Raw genomic sequence first — 22889 nt, forward strand, 5'->3', positions numbered from 1 at the left:
ACCATCTTCCACCACATTGTCGTCATCGTCATTCGCACCATCGTCTCCGTTCGCAAAACGGCAAACGAGACCGATAATAAAGCACCAGCATTCCATCCCGAATTCCAGAAATACCTCCAACTACTTCTATTCCGTTGAATTTCTCCATTGCTAATGTGTTTTCCGGTATGAAGACGGATAAATGCGAAGCGAACATACAAAGTTGTGCTGCACAGCACCAGCAAGCAGCATGACAATCCATTGATGCGATTCAGGTTTAATCGATATTCTTTAAACAGCATATTCTTTTTCCATCGCCTTTCAGACGCACGTAACCATCGGATGGACCAAAGATGATGCACTACAAGAAGGGGAAAAACGTCGAGGAGGAGCTCACCAAGGAGCAGATTCCGATCGAGTGCCTGCCGGGCCAGTTCCTGTGGATGCACGTGAAGGGTGGCTCGCAGATCTTCAACCTGGTGAACTATGCGAAAAAAGCGCTGGAATGCGGAGAATACCGGGCCGTCGTGTGGAGCGGCACGGGTGGTGGCATTGGTAAAACCATCAGCTGCGCCGAGATCATGAAGAAGGACTTCGAACTGCACCAGGTCACGCGGGTGTGCTACAGAAAGTAAGTGAAAGAATTACCGGCTTTGATGGAGACGCATGGTACATCAACATAGATTAGTAAATTTGAATTCTAAAAGTTTGTTTGTGTCTTTTTAAGAGAGACTTAATTGCAGCCCTAGACTGGCTTATCTCTATATACTAAAATCTCAATTTTAAACTTCTACTAGGGTAAGTGTACCGGTTCTGGCAACCTTGGTGCCTAATTCACCAACCCTTAAAAATGCATATCGATCAGTTTCAACAGCAAAGAAGCATAAGGAATATATCTCCTGTTAGAGCTAATGAAACCCTTAAAAATTGCTTTATTTTCAAAGTTATGCGAGAAACTGGCAAAAACTGGTACAGTTATCCTATACGAAGTTTGATTTTGCAGGGAGGGCCGTTTTTTCTTCTCGCACACTAAGTGCACATACAGTCTATATTTACGCCCCAAAGATAAACTTTTTATAGAAGAAGTGCAACCTACTATAGTATAAACCAGTCGACTCTGTTGAACGAATTGAGATGATGACTGTGTGTGTTTTTTTTCTTCCTAAGCAATGGAGGAGGAATCTGCTCAACAGTCATCCTGGGTTGACCAGGAAGTGCGGGGTTAGGGATCACCGAGGGAGGCAGGGCTACATCCCCGACCCGCTAAACCGTTTCCATTGCCGCCAAGCCCATAGTCCCTTCGGTACAACCAGAAAGTAATGCTTCAAAGAGGGGCCAGTGCACAACGCACCCTCGAGGTTAGCTGCGTGTCCTTGCAGCACCGAACATCGTAACTCGCTTTTTTAGAAGAACACCATGGTATCGTGCCAGCGCGTTACCGGCTTTCCAGGTGGCCTTACCACGACTGGTATCAAGAATGATGATGCCGCATGCACCCCAAATTGACCTTTCTGCGATAGAGCCTATTCGCCAGCACACAGAGGGACTTGCCGACGCGGTGCCTACGCCTGCTCCAGTCTTGACGAGAACCCCTTTCCGTCCTCGGGCTCGGAACCCGCCCGGTTGACCGACGCCGCGAAAGCGACGATACCATGTTGTTCTTCGCGCGGCCACTTGTTCGATAAAAGGATCGAGTTCGACCACAGAGCATGACCACCGGTATGACCCATGAAGCCGACTCCGATCCCTTGGACCAACTCTTATTTGCGCCTGAACTAGCCATCCTTGAGTCCACGCGCCACCTTCTGTGTAGCTCCGAGACGATTTGGGCGATAGCCGATAAAACGGCGTTCCAGCCAACTTCATCTTTATACACATCCTCCGAACTAGGTTGTCCCTGGTAGTGTCCAGACCACATGTGGCAAGCATGTGGTCACGCATTGCGCGAAAACGTGAGCACACGAACAACACGTGTTCCGCCGTTTCCTCTAAACCTGCGCACACCAAACACTCAGGCGAGACCGAGCAAGCCAGCTGCGTGCACTGTGATTCTGCAACACGCTTAAACGCCGGACACTTCGAACCCCCCATGGGGTGCTTACTGTTCACAGCTTTGCTGGAACAAATCAAACAATTGGGAGGGTTCGTGCATCTTTGTGCCTTATGTCCCTCCAATCCGCAGCATCGGCAGAGATTGCTTCTGTCAGGGCCTTTGCAGTCCCATTGCTTGTGCCCCGGTTCCAGGCACTTGAAGCAAACTTCGGGTTGCTCGTATATGCCCACAGGGCATACCGACCATCCCACCTTGACGCTCCCTAACTTGACTACCTTGGAGGCGTCCGCTGCAGATAGCCGAACCAATGCTACCTGCGTCCCTGCCGGACCTTTCCGTAACCGAACGGCTGCGGTGGGCGTCTCCAATTCACACTGTCGCCGCAGTGCCGTGACGAGCTCTTCGACTTCGGTGATCTCGTCCAGGTCTTTAACCCTTAGATTCAGCTCCGTAGTGAGTGCCCTCACCTTGACCGTCTCGCCTAGAACTTCCTCCGCCAACTTCTTATAGGCGGCGCCCTTTTGCGAGACGCCCCGCTTCAGCTCGAGGATCATCTCGCCCATCCGGGTACGTCTTATTCGACGTACGTCGGCGCCGAGTTCACCGAGCTTGACGTCACTCCTCATCGCCTTCAAAACGTCCGAGTTCTTAGCCTCGTCCGCCGTGATGACTAGGGCATCGCCCCTGGAGCGATTGGCGCCTACCCTAGACTTCTTTGTACCCTCATTCGCCTGGGCCTTCTTTTCGGCCCTTGACGTCTTCGGTTTCCTCTTGTTCTTGACCAGGGTCCAGGAGGCGTCATCCCCCTCTATTTCCCTGGTCTGGTGCGGCTGAGAACTTTCAGCCTGCCGTAACCCCTTACCACCGTCTTTCCTTAGTGGACGGACCTTTCCAGGTCCTTCCTCCCCCAGTTTAGGAGGTACCTGGCCGGGGTTCAGCTTCCCAGCCCCACTACCCTTGTTCGGGGTAGTAACCCTCCGCGTTTTGGAGCGGCCCCCAGGGAGCTCATCCCCTGGAGACTGTCTCCCCCGTTTTTATGTCTGCTTTGTTGGAGCAGTCACCCCCGACGTACCCGCAAATACGTGAGCCTCAGTCTGGGTAGACTTTGGTACCACCGTCTTCGCTGACACGCCTTCGGTCGATCCGACCTTGCCCGAGTCCGCGAATCCATGGGCCTCAGTCTTGGTAGACCTCGACTCCACCGATTTCACTGGTTTACACTTGTCTGTATGTGCGTGCTTGTATGTATGTATGTGTGCAAAGCACGTACAAAGTAATCACCTATTTTTAAGCACTCCTAAACCGATTTGTTCGCAACAAATTGCATTCAACGGCAAAACTTGTTATGAACATAAGTGAATGTGTATAATGGAATCTATTCACTTATCAGTGCTATTTTATATATTTCTTATAAGTTTTTTGTATATCCAAAACACGAAAAAGATATCAATATTGATTGGAGGATCAATCAGGCGTTCTCTTGTTTATATTAGTCCAATCATCACTAAAATCACCATGATAACAAAGAAGGAACATATTAAGATTCACAGCTATCGAAATAATCCATAGAGGGAAAGAAAATTTTGCGTGATCAAAACATTGCACCCTTTCCCGGAAGGCCGGAAGTGTATGATAAGTAAGTCCTTGGTAAAATCTTTAAGTTATTTGCTTACCTGGTACAAACCTTTTCGAATTGAATGTGATTAGTTTGTATCACAGTCGCCTCTCCACATCTCGATACTAAAGGGACCATCGAGATAAAGAGAGATCGAGGAATGGAAGGGTAGTAGATCGGAAAAAGCATCCAAAGATGATCTAGTAGCAGCACCGTAGCGTGTGGTTGGCCAATAAAGTGCCTGCATTATTAATCCAGCCTCTTTAGTTGGCCAGGTTGTCCCCCGCCAAGGGCGCCGGACCTTAAGGGGGCGCCGTAATCCAGAAATGCACTATGAGAAATGATGAAAAATCTTATCAAGGTTTTTTTTTAATAACTGATACAGGACAGGAATCAGAACGTCAGCTCAGGGAGCATCTTCACTGACTTTTTTTATCATTTACCTGATCGAAAACTTACTTACTTATGGGTCTTGTACATTGTACACCTCCGGTGGTGCAAAGGGTCGATTTGAAAGATCATCCTGAGCGATGTCCAGCAATCGCTTAAACGTGTTGCCAAGTTGATTCTGTCGCACCTACCAGAATCTCGTCGATTACGATGAGGAACAGTAATGGTGATAGAATACATGCTTGCCTCACACCAGCTACGACCCGGATAGGGTCGGACAAGACCCCATGGTGCAGCACTCTACACGAGAAGGCCTCCTACTGTGCCCCATATATTCTCGTGATTGAGACGGTCGAAAGCTTTTACGTAGTCAATGAATACCAAGTGAAGGGACTCTTGGAATTCGTTGACCTGCTCTAGAATGATACGGAGCGTGATAATATGGTCCACAAAGGATCTTCCAGCACGGAATCCGGGCTGCTGCCGCCGGAGAGTCGAATCGATCTTCTCCAGAATCCGAGCTAGGATAACTTTGCATAGAGAACTTAGAGAACAGTACACAGCAATGTAATGCTTCGCCAGTTATCGAATACAGTCAGATCACCTTTTTTGGGCACCTTTATAACGTACCATTCGCGTATTTCACAGGCATTGTTACATTAATCTTCGCCCCGCTTAAGCGTCGTGAGATATCGTAGATTAGGCGAATGTCCCCAGTTGCTGCGGCTCTCTCTCCTCCGTCAGTCAGAGAGTCCGCCCACGCTCGCTTGTCCCGTCGACATGAGCGTTTAACTTCCTTCTCCAGAGTATCGTTGACGGGCTAAGACTTTGGCTCCTCTGGTTTTTGATCGCTCTATCGCGGCTTTGGCTTCTCTTCGCTCCTCTATCTTCCTCCAGGTCTCATCGGTGATTCATTGTTTCCTCTGGGTGCGCAGTTCGCCCAAATTATTCTCGCTGGTGGCAATGAAGGCATTCTTGATGGCAGTCCACTGGTCTTCCACGCTGCCACCTCCCGGAATATCTGCAGCACGCGTCTCCAACTCTCTCCTCCTGCCAACAAATCCGCGCAATGCGCAGGCGTATTTCACCGATGAGGAGTTGATGATCAGACGCGATATCGGCACTACGTTTATTTCGTACATCAAGAAGGCTACGTTTCCATTTTCGGCTGCTGCAGATGTGGTCGATTCGATTTTCTGTCAAGCCGTCACGGGAGACCCACGTGACCTTGTGAACCGGTCGATGAGGGAAAAGCGATCCCCCGATCACCATGCCATTATTACCACAGAATTCTGCGAATACCTCTCCATTTTCGCTCATTTCTCCGAGACTATGGCGTCCCATAATACGCTCATGGTTCGAGTTGTCGGATCCGATCTTCGCATTGAAGTCGCCCATACAGATCTTGATATCGCCCTTTGGAAATCTATCTACGACGGCATTGAGTTGGCTGTAGAAGTTCTCTTTGTCTTGCAGATCGGCAGCATCGGTTGACGCATAACATTGGATTATAGTAAGGTTTCGGACCCGTGTCATAAGCGCAGATTGTGCCTGGGCGCTTAGTAGGAAGCAAACTCCTCGATGTAGGGGAGCGCGTGTTCACCTCGTAAACCAGAGTATAGCAGAACTTGTCCCGACGGCGTTCTGTGTTCTCCAAAGTTTGGCCAACGGACTTCACTCAGTCGTTCCATGTTCCTATTCATGTCCGTTGTTTCGCGCTAAAAGAGTCGTTGCCGTAAAGTTAGTCCGTATACTTTTATTATCGGATTCTCGAACAAATTGATGTTTCGGGAACAGTAGGTTGTTGGCCCAAGGTTCCCTATCCACCGGGATGGGGCTGCCATCTTAGGTATAGCTTCCGGGGAATAGCATTTCATACTCAGCCACTGGATGCTAGAACAGACGCTGTTGGACCCGCACCTCCTTGGTGAACAGACGCTCGTTCAGTCGGGTCATGTTTGTTTAAAGTCCCACCTAATACCAGGACTAGGCTAGTGTGCTTTGAGCGGCACACGGTCGCTTTGATAGGGCCTGCTTGGGGATACATGAAGCTTTTTATAGAAGATCAACAGAGCCCACTGTCGAACCCCACCACATCCTAGGCAGACCCCACAGGACGCACCCTCTCACTCTAGCTGATGTCAGAAGGACAACCGTGCCCAGGCTACACTACTAGCTAAGTACGCAACCCTTAGCTGGCGGTCAATTGTCATCGGAAGATCCGTGGAAGCGTGAGTATTGGAACTTGTGAGGACCAGAGCTATGTTAGGCGCTCCTTCCCGGATGTCAACTCGTAGCCCAGCTGATCTAAAAGGAAGTGAAAAATAGAAAGGGATAGGAAATACAAATGAAAAGAAGAATGATAATAATATCAAATAATATTTAATCAAATTGTATTCAGTGGCTAAATAAAACACGGCAAATGCTGGGTAAAGCGTACCATTGGTACTTCGCGCAAGGATGTTAACGATCATTCAGTAATTTGCGTTCGATCATTTAGTAGTTTGTCAATAACACATTCCAGAATTGGTAAGAAAATTATTTTGAGCTTTTTAGTGGAATGTCTTCACTTGTCATAAGACGAGTTAATACAATCCCATTGAATTCCACCACTTAATTGTATTTTGACAGATACGTATTTCGACCTTAAATGTAAGGCCGTCTTCAGTGTCTCGTACTTGACTCGACTTGAAGAAAATGATCGCAGCTTACACTATTTATACTATGCGTAGGTATAATAATTTATCTAGGTACTTATCTAGTTACATTTACTACGGTGTTTACTTCTACTCGCTTGTTTCGCTTAATGCTTAGGTATAAACTTGAAGAGCCAGGAGCTACCATTTCCTTGATCTTTATTCAACAACCGCGTTTGTACCTGTCGGTAGATTTCCAAGCTCTCAGCAACATCAAGTTTCCACGGAGAAGAGACATTTCTTAAAATTTTAATGTTTGATGTCGTAATTGAATGATTTTCCTGATATACATGTTCAGCTACCTTAGACCTAAACTCATAATTTAACCCCTTATCAGTTTCCCTCTTAGCCTTACTTACTTCTGCAATATGTTCTTTGAACCTTATATCTAACGATCTTTTTGTTTGACTATCCCTTCCTCCTCGTGGCACTGGCCGGGATACGAGCAACCTTAGGGAAGATCAGGTAACCAACCCCGGTGGGAACAATGGTCGTATGCTGACAGGGAAGGGAGGATTTGCTCCTCTCCGGGGGTGCAAATCTGATCGAGCGTCTGTTCTCCATGTTAGGAGCGACTCACAACAGAGTCTGTTCCCCATGTTAGAAGCGGCTAATCATCGTCCGAGTGCCAGCGATGAACTCTAAACTAAACTGTGCACATGCTGCATCGTGTCAGCACCGAGAAGGGACAGCCCCTTCAACGCGATGTAGGTAGTGCAACCCTGGTAAGGTAGCCTACCGAAGATTCTACAGTTACTAAGAAAGACAAAGTAGAGCAAACGGGTTGATTCAACGGCAACAGACCCGGCAACAAATAAAGGACAACGATTGGATCTTGGAACGTGAGAACTTTGAATGAACCCGCACATGTTGGGCTCCTGGCTCGTGAGCTGCAGAAGGTCGCGTGAGTGTGGCAGCAATCCAGGAAATATGGTGGCCCAGAACTGGAGAACGTGAATTCCGGGCGGTGGATCCCATAGAGAAATCTGCTAAAGCGGCGGTGACAGAGCAGAACGAGAAGTTGGTTTCATGGTGATCGGGAAGCAGATGAAACGTGTTTTCCGATGGAAGCCGATAAGCGACCGCATTTGCGTGTTGAGAATGAAGGGCAATTTCTTCAACTATAGCCTGATCAGCATCTATGCTCCAACGAACGACAGGCCTGATGCCTTGAAGGATGAGTTCTATGAGTGCCTTGATAATGCCTACGGAGAGTGCTCAACACACGATGTAAAGATTGTCATCGGGTATGCAAATGCGCAGATCGGAAGAGAAAGTTTCTTTCGCCCTGTCATTGGTACGGAAAGCCTTTATTCCACTACCAACGATAATGGTCTGCGAATTGTAACCTAAGCAAGACCATCCTGAGGGTGGCTGGGTTCGATTTCCGGTGCCGGTCTAGGCAATTTTCGTATTGGAAATTGTCTCGACTTCCCTGGGCATATCATCGTGTTTAGCCTCATGATCAAGGAATGTAATTGTCGCTGAAAAATGCAAAAAACAAGCGACAAAAGAGAATAGCGATAACTCTTTGTCCTCATCTGCAGAGGATAAAGACATTGTTGCGTTCCAATTTATTTGCAACAAACAGGGAGAGGTAATTGTTGTGAACTTTTCAAACTGCGATAACTTGCATATTTCAGAAGTAAAACACAAATCATGTCAACAGATGGTTAAGTTTATATCCAAACTATGATAACTGATACTTATTTAACCAAAAACATCATCGGAAGCCGACTACTTCTCAATATGCGCGGCAGGCGATCATTGTCCTATTCTGTTGCAGTTTGGGACAAACGCTTATTGCGAGTTGAGTTTGTCCCAACATTTACAAGAGAGGACAATGTTGTTGTCATTAGCAATGTTGTTATTTTACATTCCTTGCTCATGATATACGAATGCAGAAATGGTAACTTGGCTTAGAAACCTCGCAGTTAATAACTGTGGAGGTGCTTAATGAACACTAAGCTGCGAGGCGGCAATGCCCCAGTGGGGGATGTAATGCCAATGAAGAAGAAGAAGAATTGTAACCTTTGCTGCTGCTAGAGGGATGACAATCAGCAGTACTTACTTCGCACGTAAGAATATCCGCAAACACACCTGGCAACATCCGAGTGGAGACACTTGCTCACAGATAGACCACATGCTGATTGACGGACGACATTTCTCGGATGTTATAGATGTAAGGTCCTTCAGAGGTCCAAACATTGACTCGGATCACTACCTACCAAAAATTCGGGCACGACTTTCCAGCGTCACGAATTCACGAAACAACAGAACGATGCGTGTCAATATCCAACGCTTGTCAGTTGACGGAGTTGCTGAACAGTACCACCAGAAGCTGGACGAGCGCAGGAAGTGTTAGACACTGCACAGCGATGCCAACAAAATGGCTCAAACACGGAAGTGAGCAGCTGCATCAATCAATCCACCACATTATCCAGAAAATATGGGAGAATGAAGAACTGCCGGCTGGTTGGATGGCCTCATATGCCCAATCAATAACAGTTTGGAGTGAGGAGTGAGTGCCGTTTGATTGCGTGCATGTCGTGTTTATCCGTCAATCTTGTTTCAATTATTTGACGAAAATTGTATTCCCGTAATTTGTTATCTGTGTATAATTCAATAGTTTGAAGACACTCGAATCGGTTATTATACAACATCATTACGAAGGGCCACAAATTAAACCAAAATACGGTAAAAAGGTGCTACAACTCAGAGAATAATAAGTCATCCATTGCCGTGTAAAATACTATCGCTGTTTTCAACGCTTTAACGTTACTGCATCACAATGGGTATTGGTTGTGGTAATTGCTCGCGTCCCATCGGTGGACTGGATGAATATATCGTGTGTGAAGTGTGCAGCGAAATGTACCACCTGAACTGCACAAAGATGAATTCGTATCAAATGCGAGTATGTGTAGATTTCGACAATGTGCTTTGGTTGTGCGATGGTTGCCTTTCCTCGTTTCGTAAGGAACACACAGCATCAAGTTTAATGGAATCGACTTGTGAGGAACGGGATGCTACACATAAGAGCCAGAATGATTGTGTCGTGAGCGAACTCCGGTCAGAGTTTACAGCAATAAAAAGAAGCTTTGCAGAATTGCAACAAACGTTAACCAGTGGTTGCCAACCGACTGTCAATTGTGCTGTTATTCCGGCTACATCAACACCTCATACGAACTCCAGTCATAGACATGTCAACGATTCTCAATTATTAAGTGGTTCGAATGGGGAAATTACATCTAACGGATCCAGAAAGCTTTGGATATTTTTCACAAAAGTTGCAAAACACGTTTCTACTGATGCAATGCGTGAAATGGCTTCTAAATGTTTGCAAACGACTGATAATATTGATGTCATAAAGTTAATCCCACATTGGATCAATTCCGAAAACATCAGATATGTCTCCTTCAAGATTGGCGTTAATTGGAAGTACAAGGAGATGGCGCTTTCTGCGACAACGTGGCCAACAGGACTGCTATTTAGAGAATTCGTGCAAAAAGAATACAGCTATTGGGAGCCTTAAACCAGCAATTGTTACTTTATATTGTATATCTATGTATATTGTTGTTATCACCTTGATTGTAATTAGTATATGTTTTGTGATTCTTAAGTTTGTTTGTTGGAATCAGAGTGTAAAATAATCGAAATTTTTTAGTGAAGACCATTTTTCTTCATTTGTCAGTTCACTTCCGACACAGTCATAGTCGGCTCTGGATAGTCAATATTCAGTTGAATATTAGTCATTGAATATTTATGCACATTTCACAAATTGATAAATTATCTGAAATCTGAGCACGTTTCAAATAAGTAAGGTGATTTATCACACAGGACTGAATCCGATTTTCATCCGCGAGGCACTTTCAGTGGTAAACATCAACATAAACAATGCTAATTATGTTTTTTTCTGCACATAGTAAACACATTCAGTGACAGTCGAATGAATGAATTCGTGGAGTAGTCGTCTGACTATGTCATTCTATGTTTTGAATATTCATGCGATGTTTGTCAAAATTCGGACCGAAGTTGCTTCATGAAGATGAATATTTTAAGCTCTGTGGAATGTACGTACCAGTTTTCAAATAGTTATAATATTAAGATCATTGGGGCCAAATTGAGCCTGTTGATTGGAATTAATAAAACATAAGAAAGGGCACAGACTAGAGTGCCAATTACAGAGGGATCACGTATCGCGTATCCTGTTTAACAGACTGAGACCGCTTGAGGAGTCGTTCGTCGGCGAATACCAGGCAGGTTTTCGTGAGGGCCGATCAACGACGGATCAGATGTTTAGCCTGCGGATGATCCTTGATAAATTCCGGAAGTACAACTTGCAGACATCTGTTCATTGATTTCAAAGCAGCGTACTATTCAGTGAAAAGAAATGAGCTGTGGCAGATAATGTCCGAACATGGTTTTCCGGCGAAACTGATTAGACTGATACGTGCAACGCTGGATGGACGAAGTGTCAACCTCGTTTGTGACCTTAGACGGATTGAAGCAGGGTGATGCACTTTCGAATTTATTGTTCAACATTGCACTCGAAGGCGCTAATAGGAAATCTGGCGTGCAGAGGAACCGCACTATTATCACTCTGTCGCATATGCTCCTAGGCTTTGCGGACGACATCGACCTCATTGGAATCGATCGCAAAGCATTAGTGGAGGCTTTTGTCCCACTGAAGAGGGAGAAGGCGAGGATAGGCTTAACCATTAACTCTACCAAGGCAAAGTACATGGTGGCAGGTAGAGATAGAGGAAGACCTAGTGGTGTTGGTGCTGAGGTAGTGCTTGATGGGGACGTGTTTGAATTTGTTGAAGAATTTGTTTACCTGAAACGTTTGTGACATGTGACAATGACGTTTCCCGTACAGTGTAAAGACGTATTGCTGCTGCGAATAGGGCCTTTTACAGATTACGTAACCAGCTTATGTCCCGCAGCATGCACACGGAAACGTAATTTGCTCTATACAAAACTCTGATTCTACCAGTGGCCCTTTATGGACATGAAGCATGGACGTTAAAAGACGCCGACCGGAGAGCTACGGGGTTTTCGAGCGAAAAGTGCTGCGTACAATAGTCGAAGGGAAACTAGAAAATGGTGTGTGCCGCAGACGCATGAATCATGAGCAGTATCAAGTATACAAAGAAGAAAATATTGTGAATCGTATAAAATACGGCAAACTTTAGTGGGCTGGTCACTTAGTGCGAATGTCGGAAGAAAGAATAGCGAAAACAATATTCAACAGCGAACCAGATAGGGGCCGGCGACTTCGTGGCTGCACGCGGTGGAATCGGACCTGGGGACCCTGAACGTTCGGGGAAACCGGAGGAACATTGCCCAAGACCGACGCTGTAGCCAGGTAGGTAGGTATAAAACTTGTTTAACAGATTCAAACAATCTGAATAAGCGCCATTGAAGTGAAGTGGTTTAGTAAAGATTGAGAAAAAGTTGTGTAACATGCTGTAAAGGAGTTGTGCAGGCACGTCAAAAACAGCTGAACAGATTCGCCAGATTTGCTGGTAAAAGAATTGTATAAAAGTTCTTGATCATATGTATAGCACACATATTCAGCTTAAAGCCGTATAGACGAGTTGAAACAACATTTACATTGAAATTAAATGTCGGTTGGGATATCTGCTTTTATGTTCAACTCATAATGCACACCAAGCCTCTTTAGTTCTGAGGCCGCAACTGATCTCACTTATCGGATTTTTTTTATATTTTTCTCTAGGGTCGAGGAGTACTGGGACCCCCAGCAGGAAGGTCTCGAGAAGATTGTGGCCACCAGAAACATACCCAGCATTCACATTCTGATGACGTTGGACGAAATCGATCAAAAGACGCCTGGCTATCAGCACTCAAAAATACGCACCACCTTCTGGTTAGAATCGGACCCCACCGGCAGCAAAGGAGGTCCACGAAAGGGTGGCAACTATTTCACTGGTCCGCTGTTGAATAAAAAACCGAATCGGAACTATGGAGAAGATAGAAAAGGATCACATGGCAACGGAGGCGGTAAAGGTGAGGGTAGTACAGGCGGGAAGAAGGGCAAAAATAAGAACAAGGATGGAAAGTCTCAAACGAATCGTGAGAATGGGGATAAAGGCCCTCAGCAAAGTGACGCTAGTGGGAGCGGTGGAAACAATTCAAAAAAGTCTAAACACAATGAGAATCGACAAAAACCCAAAACAGACGAAGCAATTAAGTCGGAGAAACCTGAAGGTCAACCGATGGAGTTAGGTGAGTAATATTTAAAAAAAAATCAATAAATCATTGAATTGAAAGGTTAGAACTTGCAGTCCTTCTTTATAGAGAAATATTACGTTTATTACTTGCAAATATCCCTCAATTAGTCAAAACTCAATATCCTGAACCTAATTACATTTCACAATCGTTTCATCGAATATGCTTCTCGTAGTCCTTCAACTGTTCACTGTAGCCGTCGATTTCGTTAATCAAACTTTTGGTCAGATTTGCAGGCGTCACTTCCCGCCCGAGGAAGTTCGAAACCAACAGTCTGCTGGGGATTCCGCCCCCGTATGCCAAACATCCTCGCCGGTACTTTTCACCTTGACTCCGACTGAGGGGATCCTTCTCGAAGTAAGTCTGCCAGATCCACGAGGCAACAGCTCGCGAAATTAAATAGGAATAGTATTTGGCGCCGTAACCCACCAAATGGGAGAAACGCAGCTGCCAGGCCGTGTTCTCCACATAAGGTAGTCCGTAAAACTGTTCCTGAACTGACCGTAGCGTTTCTGTGGTGTTCGATTGATAAAGGGAGGAATCTCCGTGGTAAACCTGATCCAGTGCTGAGTAGAATACTTGGAGTTGTGTTTCACTGGATGAGAAAAGATGCTTCGAGGCGCATAACCGTTCGAGCATTTCTTCGGGCATAGGTTCCTGAGTTTGGAAGTGTTTGGCGAAGGTCCGCAGGACACGAGGATCACTTGCAAAGTATTCCATGAGGACTGACGGAACTTCGGCAAAATCTGTGCTGCAACGCGTTCCGGTGACGTGTTGATACTCGGTACGGGCTAACATCGAGTGCATGGCGTGGCCCATTTCGTGAAATAAGTTGTCCACCATGGAAGGCGTCAAAAGGGTTGGTCCAGACCAGCGGGGTTGAGGTAGATTCAGCATGACTACAACTATTGGATTCTGATAGGATCCGTCGGGCATTATTTTGCCACCCTGGATTGTGAAATGGCAGTCTTGGTTGGGTTTTCCGGCACGCTCAAATAGATCACAGTAAATGTATCCGAGTAAGCCTTCTGATTCATGCGTTACGGCTAGTTTATAAATGTCATGAGACCAGCTCTCACCCGGTTCCATTTCAGTATTTTCCAGACTGATTCCGTAGAGACTGTTCATCAGCAGATTGAGACCTTCCATGCAAGCTCCCAAACTGAAGTAAGGTGAAAATTCTGAGGCAGATGCCTGTAGACAACGCTTCTTAAGAGTGGATGTGAAGTATGGTGTGTCCCACGTTGCCAACGGGGATTCGAAACGATTTTCAGCGTTTTTCATTTTTTGCATTAATGCAAAATCGCGAGCGGCTCGAGGTTTTAGTGCCTCGTTGAGGGTTTGCAGAAATTCGTTTACCATTTCCGGTGTCTCCACAGTACTGGCCTTCAACGCTCTATGGGCGTACGTTTGAAACCCACAGGTCACTGCTAACTCATGCCGCGATTTCAGAAGTTCTGACAAAAGCTGTTCCTGGTGCTGATCAGGGTACAAGAATAGTCTGTATGCTGCTTCTCTCGCCATGTTGTTGGCAGAATCAGCGTACAAACCGGAGACCAGGATATTATCTCCATCGGTCGAAAAAAAGGGCCTTATCGCCTCTGGCAGAACACTTTTCTTTATGGTTCTGGGATGGACAGCCCCAGCCATGAATTTCTGACCCAACTGAAGGATGCAGTCGTTCAGAAAGACAACCTTCTTGCGATCATTCTCTTTAAGGTGAATACCGCATTGTTCAAAGTCAAACAGGAACAATTCGGCCACATGTTTATCGACATCAGTCGTTTCCATCAGGTCATGTTGATCCACTACCTGCTTCAAGGCCTTATACAGCTTTTTATGAGTATTTAGTTTTTCTACGATCCCGCTGATGGTAATGCAAGCATCTTCGGCCGCTTGACTGTATTTGCTCTGCGGGTGCGCTAAGCGAATGAATTCGGACAAATCGGCCACCTTACAAAGGGTATCCGAAAGCTCGTCGAAAATGGTTACCATCTTACGCTTCCGCTGCGCTGACGTTGCTTCTTCTATGAGATCCTCCGTCTTGAAGATTGCTTTTTCCTTCAGCACAAAGAAACCCTCATACCCGGTGAGTTCCGGTATACTAAACAGTCCCTACAAAAATGAATCACAGTCAAGGCCATACAGTCGCGAAAAACCTAATCGATTACGAAATACTTACAACTTCATTCTTTGTGAAATTGATTCGCTTCTCAGGTCTGGTATTGAAGGCCGTAGTAAGAGGGGACCAGGTGCTAACCCACTTTTTTACCGCTGCAGGAGTCTTCCTCCTAAGTAGAGCTATCCGATCAAATTTTCGTAGCATCGTTCCAGCACAAATAATAGGGACGGATATAATTCTACCTCGGAGAAAAACTACAAAACAATCAGAACACTGCGAAAAATCAGAATATGTTTGCTGACTGGTGCTGTCAGTACGTGCGTGATAAAAACAAAATTACCGAGAAACGAGAGAAAAGGAGAAACGGGAGAAACACAAAACACAACAACAGCGACACCCAGTGGTCGTTATTTCAACTAAACCCAGCCGGAGCGTACACAGCAAAAAAAGTGGTTGGATTATTATTTATTAAGCTGTGAACCATTCCACCACTTCGTTTAACTTCTAGCACAAACTTCTAGTTTAAATTTGACATTTCGATGGTTATTTCGCCGTGGTTAAAAATAACCCTGCTCCGGAGCATGGTTAGATTTGACAGTTCGATAGTTAAACTTTGTTCGCGAGAAAATTGGCGCCAAATCCATTTTGCTTCAAATAACCATCAATCTGTCAAAACACAAATGGGTCGGCTTCAGAGTAAAATTGAGAAAAAAAAAACCACGATGAGAAAATAACCATCAAAATGACAAATTTTAACTAAAAGTTAAACGAATCGGTGGAATGGTTCACAGCCTAATAGCCTATTCAGATTACGATCTTTAACGAGATATTTGACATGATAATGAGAATCTTGATTTCAAAGTTCACTCATCTTATTTTCATTTCATTTCTGATACAGTGATCGTTCGCTAATTGGGGCACGACCTCACCCCAACTAGCGAATGCCATTCGCTAATTGGGGCGTTTAGACAAACGTCAATGTTGTTTACTTTTTGCATTGAACAAAGGAAAATTTTACGCGCCAGAAAATATCGATCCCGCCAAACACGGAAACAAAACGTCAACGCGTTTTTGACATCACATTCTGACGTTTAGCTGCTTTTTAATTGGGTTTTGCCCCAATTAGCGAACCCCCAACTAAAAAGCGCCCCAACTAGAAAAACCCCAATTAGCGAACGTTCACTGTAGTCAATTATCACTTCAAATACCTCGTTAAATGATCGTAATCTGAACAGGCTATAAATATATAAGATTTTCTGGATATGATACACTGCGCGGCGTTTGTAGTGTTCCCAAATGGGTACTTGCACCAAACTTCACGCGGCGAATGACTGTCGAAAGAAAATATATTTTAGTTACTAGATAAAGATTGTCGTTGTCGTCGCTGTCCGGAACATCTTTTGCTGGCGAGGATAGGGGAGCTAAATGTCAAAGAAGGAAAATCCATACGTTTGACAGCTTGATACCCAACATGTTCCGGACAGCAGAACAAAGGGAACCGAAGCGACAATCTTTATCTAGTAACTAAAATATCTTTTGTCGAAAGGTATACCCTTCCGGAAAGGTACCGCCGCGCTTTCCGCACCCCGTTTACTTGATTCTTATGGGTGAATAGCATAGCGGTGTATCGTTTGGCACGGCCGTACCTTTCAACAGTCATTCGCCGCGTGAAGTTTTGTTCAAGTACCCATTTGGGAACATTACAAACGCCGCGCAGTGTATCATATCCAGAAAATCTGACAATACGGCTGCGCCAAACGATACGCCGCAATCCTATTCACCCATAAGAATCAAGTAAACGGGGTGCAGAAAGCGCGGCGGTACCTTCGATGAAGAGTTCGCGCGTGCAATTTTAAGAAAATCAGGCAATAAATAATTTGGAAATTTTTTGCTCATTCCACAATCCCTCCAGTTTACTTGAAACCACACTGAAAATATTATTCATGTTCAATGAATCGCATACTTTGAGCGGCACACTAGGTGTTAACTTTCGGAAATCAGTATGGCGAAAGGCATCTAAAGTTGAATATCTCGAAAATAATCACCCTAATCAAAAAAATATTTGGTAGGCGTAGTAGCGGACACCTTCCTATATAACTGGTACTCTGGGTGCTGCAGATAGAGCCGTTTTTCTGCGCTCAAGCGAGTAGAGGGATATTTTGAAATCACTCCCATAAACAAATTTTTTTTTATGATATGGAAATGCTAATATCATCTTCCAAACTTGGACGTACATGTTCATGATAGCATTAGAGGCGAAAGTATAGAATTGATAGTTCCGTTAGGATACGGCAGGCATGAAGAATGTTTTTATAGAAGTCGATTTGAAAGCGAGCGGAGGGCAATATTTGTGATGGCACATATCACACGACCTTCCTTCTGCCAAACTCCCGTATGAAGGGGGAGGGAAGAATATCAGTGTGGAAGCTGATATATCTCCACTGGCAAAAGGAAGGTGGTTTGACTTGCTCATATGCCATCGCGTGCGGAAGGATTTGCTATCGACGAGTACTGTCTCCAAATTTCTAATATGATGACATCAGCATTTAGTCGAATAGGATTTTTATTGCACAGTTCTGTTTTCTCATTGCGTCTCATTGCTGTTATTGGTCGACGGTACAGCAGCAGTGCCTTTCTCTGCTTTGTTATCTCCGAGGCAGTGGCTGATTTTCTACCCGCCGCTGTCACATCCAGGCGCTATAGGCGAATTCGAGAAGGATCCAGTGTTAGAGTGCGCTGCGAGTGTTTGAGAGAAAAATCATCAGAAGCGATTATTTACATTCAAAATCAAATTTTCTTCATAAAATTTACTTCACTTTTTGGTATATGGGCACATGTTTTCCCCTGGCAATGGCTTCTTACAGTCTTTAAGCAGCTGTTGAAGACGAATCCCACCCAAATAAGCCGCGAATTAAAAATCCGGGAAATCATAACCAAGATAGTGCGGTGGAGGCACTGCAAGAGATGTGCTATTTAATCGGAAAAATCATATGCAAGCACCCACCGGATGGAAGCTCATCCCAAAGAAAACAAAATTTTCTTCCAATTTGCGACTGTTTCAGCTTTCATAAATGGTTGGATTAACCAGAAAACGCGAAAATCGTACTCCCTCCGTATGCTGCTAATGCACTTTTTTGGCCAACGACACTTTTTTCGTGGTTCTTGTGACGACCACCAGATGTCGAAATGATAGATGAGCTTTACTCAAATTCGCCTATAGTATATGCGCAAAATAGCCAGCAAGAGTTAACCGGCAGAAATTTGTATGGCGAAAGTCATCTAACGCGGGTTTTCTCAAAATAAGAAACTTTTCATGAAAAACTATTTGGTACCGATTATGTAGGAAGGTGTCCGCTACTACGCCTATCAAATATTTTTTAGATTAAGGTGCCTAATTTTGAGAAATCGAACCTTAGATGCCTTTCGTCATACTGATTTCAGAAAAATAACTCCTACACTACAAAAATTCCACACATTTTTATTGGCAAAAATCCATTAATTTAATTCATGATTCTAATTAGTGCACACATAACCACTCTCCACGCGAAGTACAAATATAATCTATAATCAAATAAAATGTATGTGTGGTCTCTAATATGCAGTTATTGAATGTATGTGTGGGTACAAATTGCATATATTTGGGTCGCCAAATTGCAAAAATTTATGTGTGCGACAAATATATTCAACATAAAGAATTTTTTCGGTGAGTGTGCCGCTGTAAGCACGCTCAAAGCAGGCGATTCATTGACAGTTCTTCTATGAAAGTGATAGCTTCGGACTTGCAGGCCTGTTCAGTGGTTGTAAACAAGTGCATGCTCGGCAGTGTCACATGAAAAGGCCTATTGAAATGCAGTGAAAAACTCTTTGGTACCGATTATGTGAAGGTGTCCGCTACTACGCCTACCAAATATTTTTTCGATTAAGGTCACTCCTGACGGAATCCAAGTTTAAAAGTGCTCGAGTTTTCGGGGCACACCACTCGATACGGAAGCAACGCACAACTGTCATTTTTATTATTTCACGCATGCTGCGCGCAGCAAAGCTAAATCAACAAAAATGACAGTTGGGCGCCGCCTCTGAATCGAGTGACGTGCCCCCGAAAACGCGAGCACTTTGGAACTTGGATTCCGTCAGGAGTGACCTTAAGGTGCCTAATTTTGAGAAATCGAACCTTAGATGCCTTTCGCCATACTGATTTCAGAAAGTTAACTCCTAGTGTGCCGCTGTAAGCACGCTCAAAGCAGGCGATTCATTGACAGTTCTTCTACACGCAAAAAAATGTTGCGGTCGAAACTACCATTCCGAGGGTTAATTTAAGAATACGCACCGACGATTTTCAGCAGACAACAAACCCGTTTGATTTTACCATGCGCGCGGTAAAAATCAACTGTGGTCCTGGTGGAATGTTGTTGCATGAACTGAATCAGTGGTCAATTTGTCCGAATGCGTGGTTAATTTAACTGAAAATTTGTGGTTGTTTTAAAAACATGGCGTAGTCTACAAAATAGTAACCGTTACCATGAAATTTTTCTCTGTGTATGAAAGTGATAGCTTCGGACTTGCAGGCCTGTTCAGTGGTTGTAAACAAGTGCAGTCTCGGCAGTGTCACATGAAAAGGCCTATTGAAATGCAGTAGCGACACATGGTGACCGGTTTGGAAATCATCTATCCGGTGCTGTATCGAACGAATAGACCAATGCAAGATCTTTACTTAACCTCAATTATTTGACAGTTCACAGAGCTTGTTTACAGGGTGTTAGAATTAAAATCGATCAGCTGGAAATAAAAATGAGTAATTTTCTTTCAAAATCATTTTGATCAGAATATTCTAGTGATATGCTTTGATTTCTACCATAAATCCACCACAGCAGACATCAATATTCTTAATGAATCGCAAAACAGTTTTTCCGGAAGCTTCCCCAGAGACTAAGTCCCTGTAAACAAGCTCTGTGAACTGTCAACCTACGTCATCATGCACTGGACTATGGCCGTGTGAAAGCGAAGCAACAACAATCAGCTGTCAACAGTGGAAAAGCAACGGACGACCAAAAAATTTTCCAATCATGAAGATGGCTGACGGTTCCACGATACTCCGCAGAAACAGACCCGGAACCAGTGCTAAGGTAGGTATTGTTTACGCGTGAAAAGTGGTTCCCCCAGAAGTGTAAAGTGTGGCCATTCCGTCGAGGTACGAAACGTCCCAGGAATCGGGCGAATCAGTGCCAAAATCGTTGATAGTATTATGCGTCCCGAAACTGGATGAAAGGCAATGACAATCGATTCGGTCGTCGTATTTGTAGATTTGCTTTCGTCTCATCTTCGGGGGAGGGGGCCGCCCATTGATGATGATAGGGGATTGCGGTGCTTCGGGAGCAGTAGTGTTTTGAAAGTGAAATGTTTCTTTTTTTGTGAATGTTTAATGAAATTTTTAGAAGTTGCTTATCTGATATGTTTCTTAAAATAGACGGACGGTTCCTTAAAAAAGGACAAGTTTCTTTGAAAACATCGAAGTGTTATTATAATTTTATTTTTATGTATGTAGAAATAAACAATTTTATAATTTTACAGGTTTTTTCATATGGTTTTTTGCAAAGAAAAATTAGGTTGGAGGAACAAACATGTTTTGCAAAGTGTAGGTGTTTTTATCAAATTCAGAAATTTGGAGATGTTTCTTAAAAGTGCGACGATATCTAATATTGATTAATATAAGCGATATATATGGAAATGTTTACAGCACAGATTTAGAGTGTATTTCAATTAATATATGCATCAATGTAAGAAAGCTTAAGTTTCAACTTTATTTCATTTAACAAGGATTTTTCAAATTGGCCCGATGAACCGTTCGAAGAAATGGACAGCACTCTTGCAGTGCAGCAGTACATTCAGCAGATGATCAAGAAGGATCCCTCCAACGTGGAGCAAATCTTGACGATGCCCGATGGGCAAGATGAGGGCGTATGGAAGTATGAACATCTAAGGTAAATAAGTTGTGTTATCCGTTATGCAGTCTCTGCTAAGCTGAACGCTTATTTTTTGCCTTGCAGACAGTTCTGTATGGAATTGAACGGTTTGGCAGTGCGGCTACAAACGCAATGCTTCCCTGCCACTTGCACACAGATGACGGCGACCGAGCAGTGGATCTTCCTGTGCGCGGCGCACAAATCACCAAAAGAGTGTCCTGCAATTGACTATACTCGTCACACGCTGGATGGGGCCGCTTGCCTTCTCAATAGCAATAAATATTTCCCAAGCAGGTAAACTAATTTGATGTATAATAGTGGAAAGTGAAAACCTTCCTTTATACATCGGTGTACGAAAAATAGAAAAAAGTCACATTTTTAATTCACGATTTTTAGGGTATCAATCAAGGAATCGTCAGTGGCCAAGCTCGGTTCCGTTTGTCGGCGGGTGTACAGAATTTTCTCGCATGCCTATTTTCACCATCGGCGAATATTTAACGAATTCGAAGAGGAAACGTATCTCTGCTTGCGGTTTACACACTTTGGAACGAAGTATTCTTTGGTGTCTAAAGATAATCTGATTGTTCCCATCCCGGAGGGAGAGCACACGCCCGGCGAAAGCGAAGCTTAAACGGTTACAGCTAGACATGGAAAATATAACGGCTTTTATGCTTTTTATTGCAGTTTGCGTGTTTCGACACAGTGTTACTCATTTTATTTGTGTAACAAACATATTTTCTCCATTTTTATGTTTATTAGTTGTATACAGTATCTACGAGATTTGTTCTCCACAGTGCTTAAAGCCAAAATTTCTTGATCTTTCAATGATGCTGTGGACACAGAAAAAAAACTTGCCCTGCAAGTTTATAATCAAAGGTAAACACATTTGTATTATTCGAATCATTGAAACAACAGAAGATATAAATGTATTGGATGAAACGTCATTAGAAAGTTGTATAATCACTCGATAGAAACGTATAAAATTAAAAGTATTTCAAGATTAAACGATTTAATTTATGTAAAAGTATGTAGACTACAAGTGGAAAACAATATAAACTATCTTTTAAGACGCGCACCGATCTTCACATGGCAGAGGAAAAACGTTGGATATATAATTTAGAATAAAAATGCGATAGAACATCTAACCTCTATCTAATGCATGTACACCTTGTTCCTTGCATGTACTTCAAGAAATCAATGATCGGAAAGTGTATATCACGTATAACCAATCATTTTATAAATAAAATGCGAGAGAAAAGTGCAAGCATTGCCAAACCTCAAACGGCAAAGTTAATATCTAACCGTTGAATTCGAACATGTGTCCGTTCTATATGCTACTCAAGTTATTGAAACGATGACATGTTTTGAATAAAATTCGCGCGGCTCGCGAAAAAAGAGAATATTAAAAATACATAATTAACAACCACAAAAATGTATTGTCACTATCGTCAGCTAACCAATGATGACAGAGATATGAAGAATCTAGAAGGAAAACACTTGAGGTTAAAAATGTTTACACCGATAAGGAGAGATTATGTGAATCATTAATAATATGAAAATTTATACAAGGATTAGTTAATTTTGGATCAATATCACTGCCAACAGTTGTGTTCTGAAGCTTAAGCGTTGAGCAGACGGTAATGAGTCATATCTTCTTCTTCTTCTTGAATGGCTCTACATTCCAACTGGAAACTTGGCCTGCTTTTCAACTTAGTATTCTATTAGCATTTCCTCAGTTATTAATTGCAAGTTTTTCTATGCCCGCCACAGCATGAGTATGTATCTTGTGTGGCAAGTACAATGGATACACTATGCCCAGGAA

At 43.8% G+C, this 22889-nt stretch overlaps 3 protein-coding genes across 4 annotated transcripts in view; 2 read left to right on the forward strand and 1 right to left on the reverse strand.

The window, feature by feature from the left end:
- LOC134217922 (uncharacterized) overlaps window positions 1-13034 on the forward strand; it is a 200068-nt gene extending 187034 nt beyond the window's left edge. For both annotated transcript variants that reach the window (XM_062696769.1, XM_062696770.1), the window contains exons 3-4: window positions 305-610; window positions 12474-13034. In XM_062696769.1, the coding sequence (XP_062552753.1) occupies window positions 333-610; window positions 12474-12990 (795 nt within the window). In that variant the 5' untranslated portion in view covers window positions 305-332 and the 3' untranslated portion in view covers window positions 12991-13034. The remainder of the gene's footprint in view (window positions 1-304; window positions 611-12473) is intronic.
- On the reverse strand, window positions 13013-15425 carry LOC134217919 (mitochondrial intermediate peptidase). The gene is made up of 2 exons (XM_062696762.1): window positions 15168-15425; window positions 13013-15100 (listed from the first exon to the last, which is right to left on the reverse strand). The coding sequence occupies exons 1-2, from the start codon at window positions 15309-15311 to the stop codon at window positions 13139-13141; spliced, it is 2106 nt and encodes a 701-aa protein (XP_062552746.1). The 5' UTR covers window positions 15312-15425; the 3' UTR covers window positions 13013-13138.
- A 4650-nt stretch (window positions 15426-20075) lies between these two features.
- On the forward strand, window positions 20076-22638 carry LOC134214057 (MOB kinase activator-like 4). The gene is made up of 4 exons (XM_062693498.1): window positions 20076-20230; window positions 20922-21085; window positions 21152-21361; window positions 21464-22638. The coding sequence occupies exons 1-4, from the start codon at window positions 20171-20173 to the stop codon at window positions 21696-21698; spliced, it is 669 nt and encodes a 222-aa protein (XP_062549482.1). The 5' UTR covers window positions 20076-20170; the 3' UTR covers window positions 21699-22638.
- Window positions 22639-22889: the final 251 nt, after the last annotated feature.

This window comes from Armigeres subalbatus, chromosome 2, assembly GCF_024139115.2.
Source record: "Armigeres subalbatus isolate Guangzhou_Male chromosome 2, GZ_Asu_2, whole genome shotgun sequence".
In the NCBI taxonomy this organism is placed as follows: Eukaryota; Metazoa; Arthropoda; class Insecta; order Diptera; family Culicidae; genus Armigeres; species Armigeres subalbatus.

Excerpts from the sequence above, each read along its gene's own strand:
- LOC134217919 (XM_062696762.1), bottom strand. The coding sequence starts at position 15,311 with ATGCTACGAAAATTTGATCGGATAGCTCTACTTAGGAGGAAGACTCCT. Across the intron at positions 15,101-15,167 it reads ATTTCACAAAGAATGAAGTT|GGACTGTTTAGTATACCGGA; the intron begins GTAAGTATTTCG and ends TCATTTTTGTAG.
- LOC134214057 (XM_062693498.1), top strand. The coding sequence starts at position 20,171 with ATGAAGATGGCTGACGGTTCCACGATACTCCGCAGAAACAGACCCGGA. Across the intron at positions 20,231-20,921 it reads GACCCGGAACCAGTGCTAAG|GATTTTTCAAATTGGCCCGA; the intron begins GTAGGTATTGTT and ends TCATTTAACAAG. Across the intron at positions 21,362-21,463 it reads AATAAATATTTCCCAAGCAG|GGTATCAATCAAGGAATCGT; the intron begins GTAAACTAATTT and ends CACGATTTTTAG.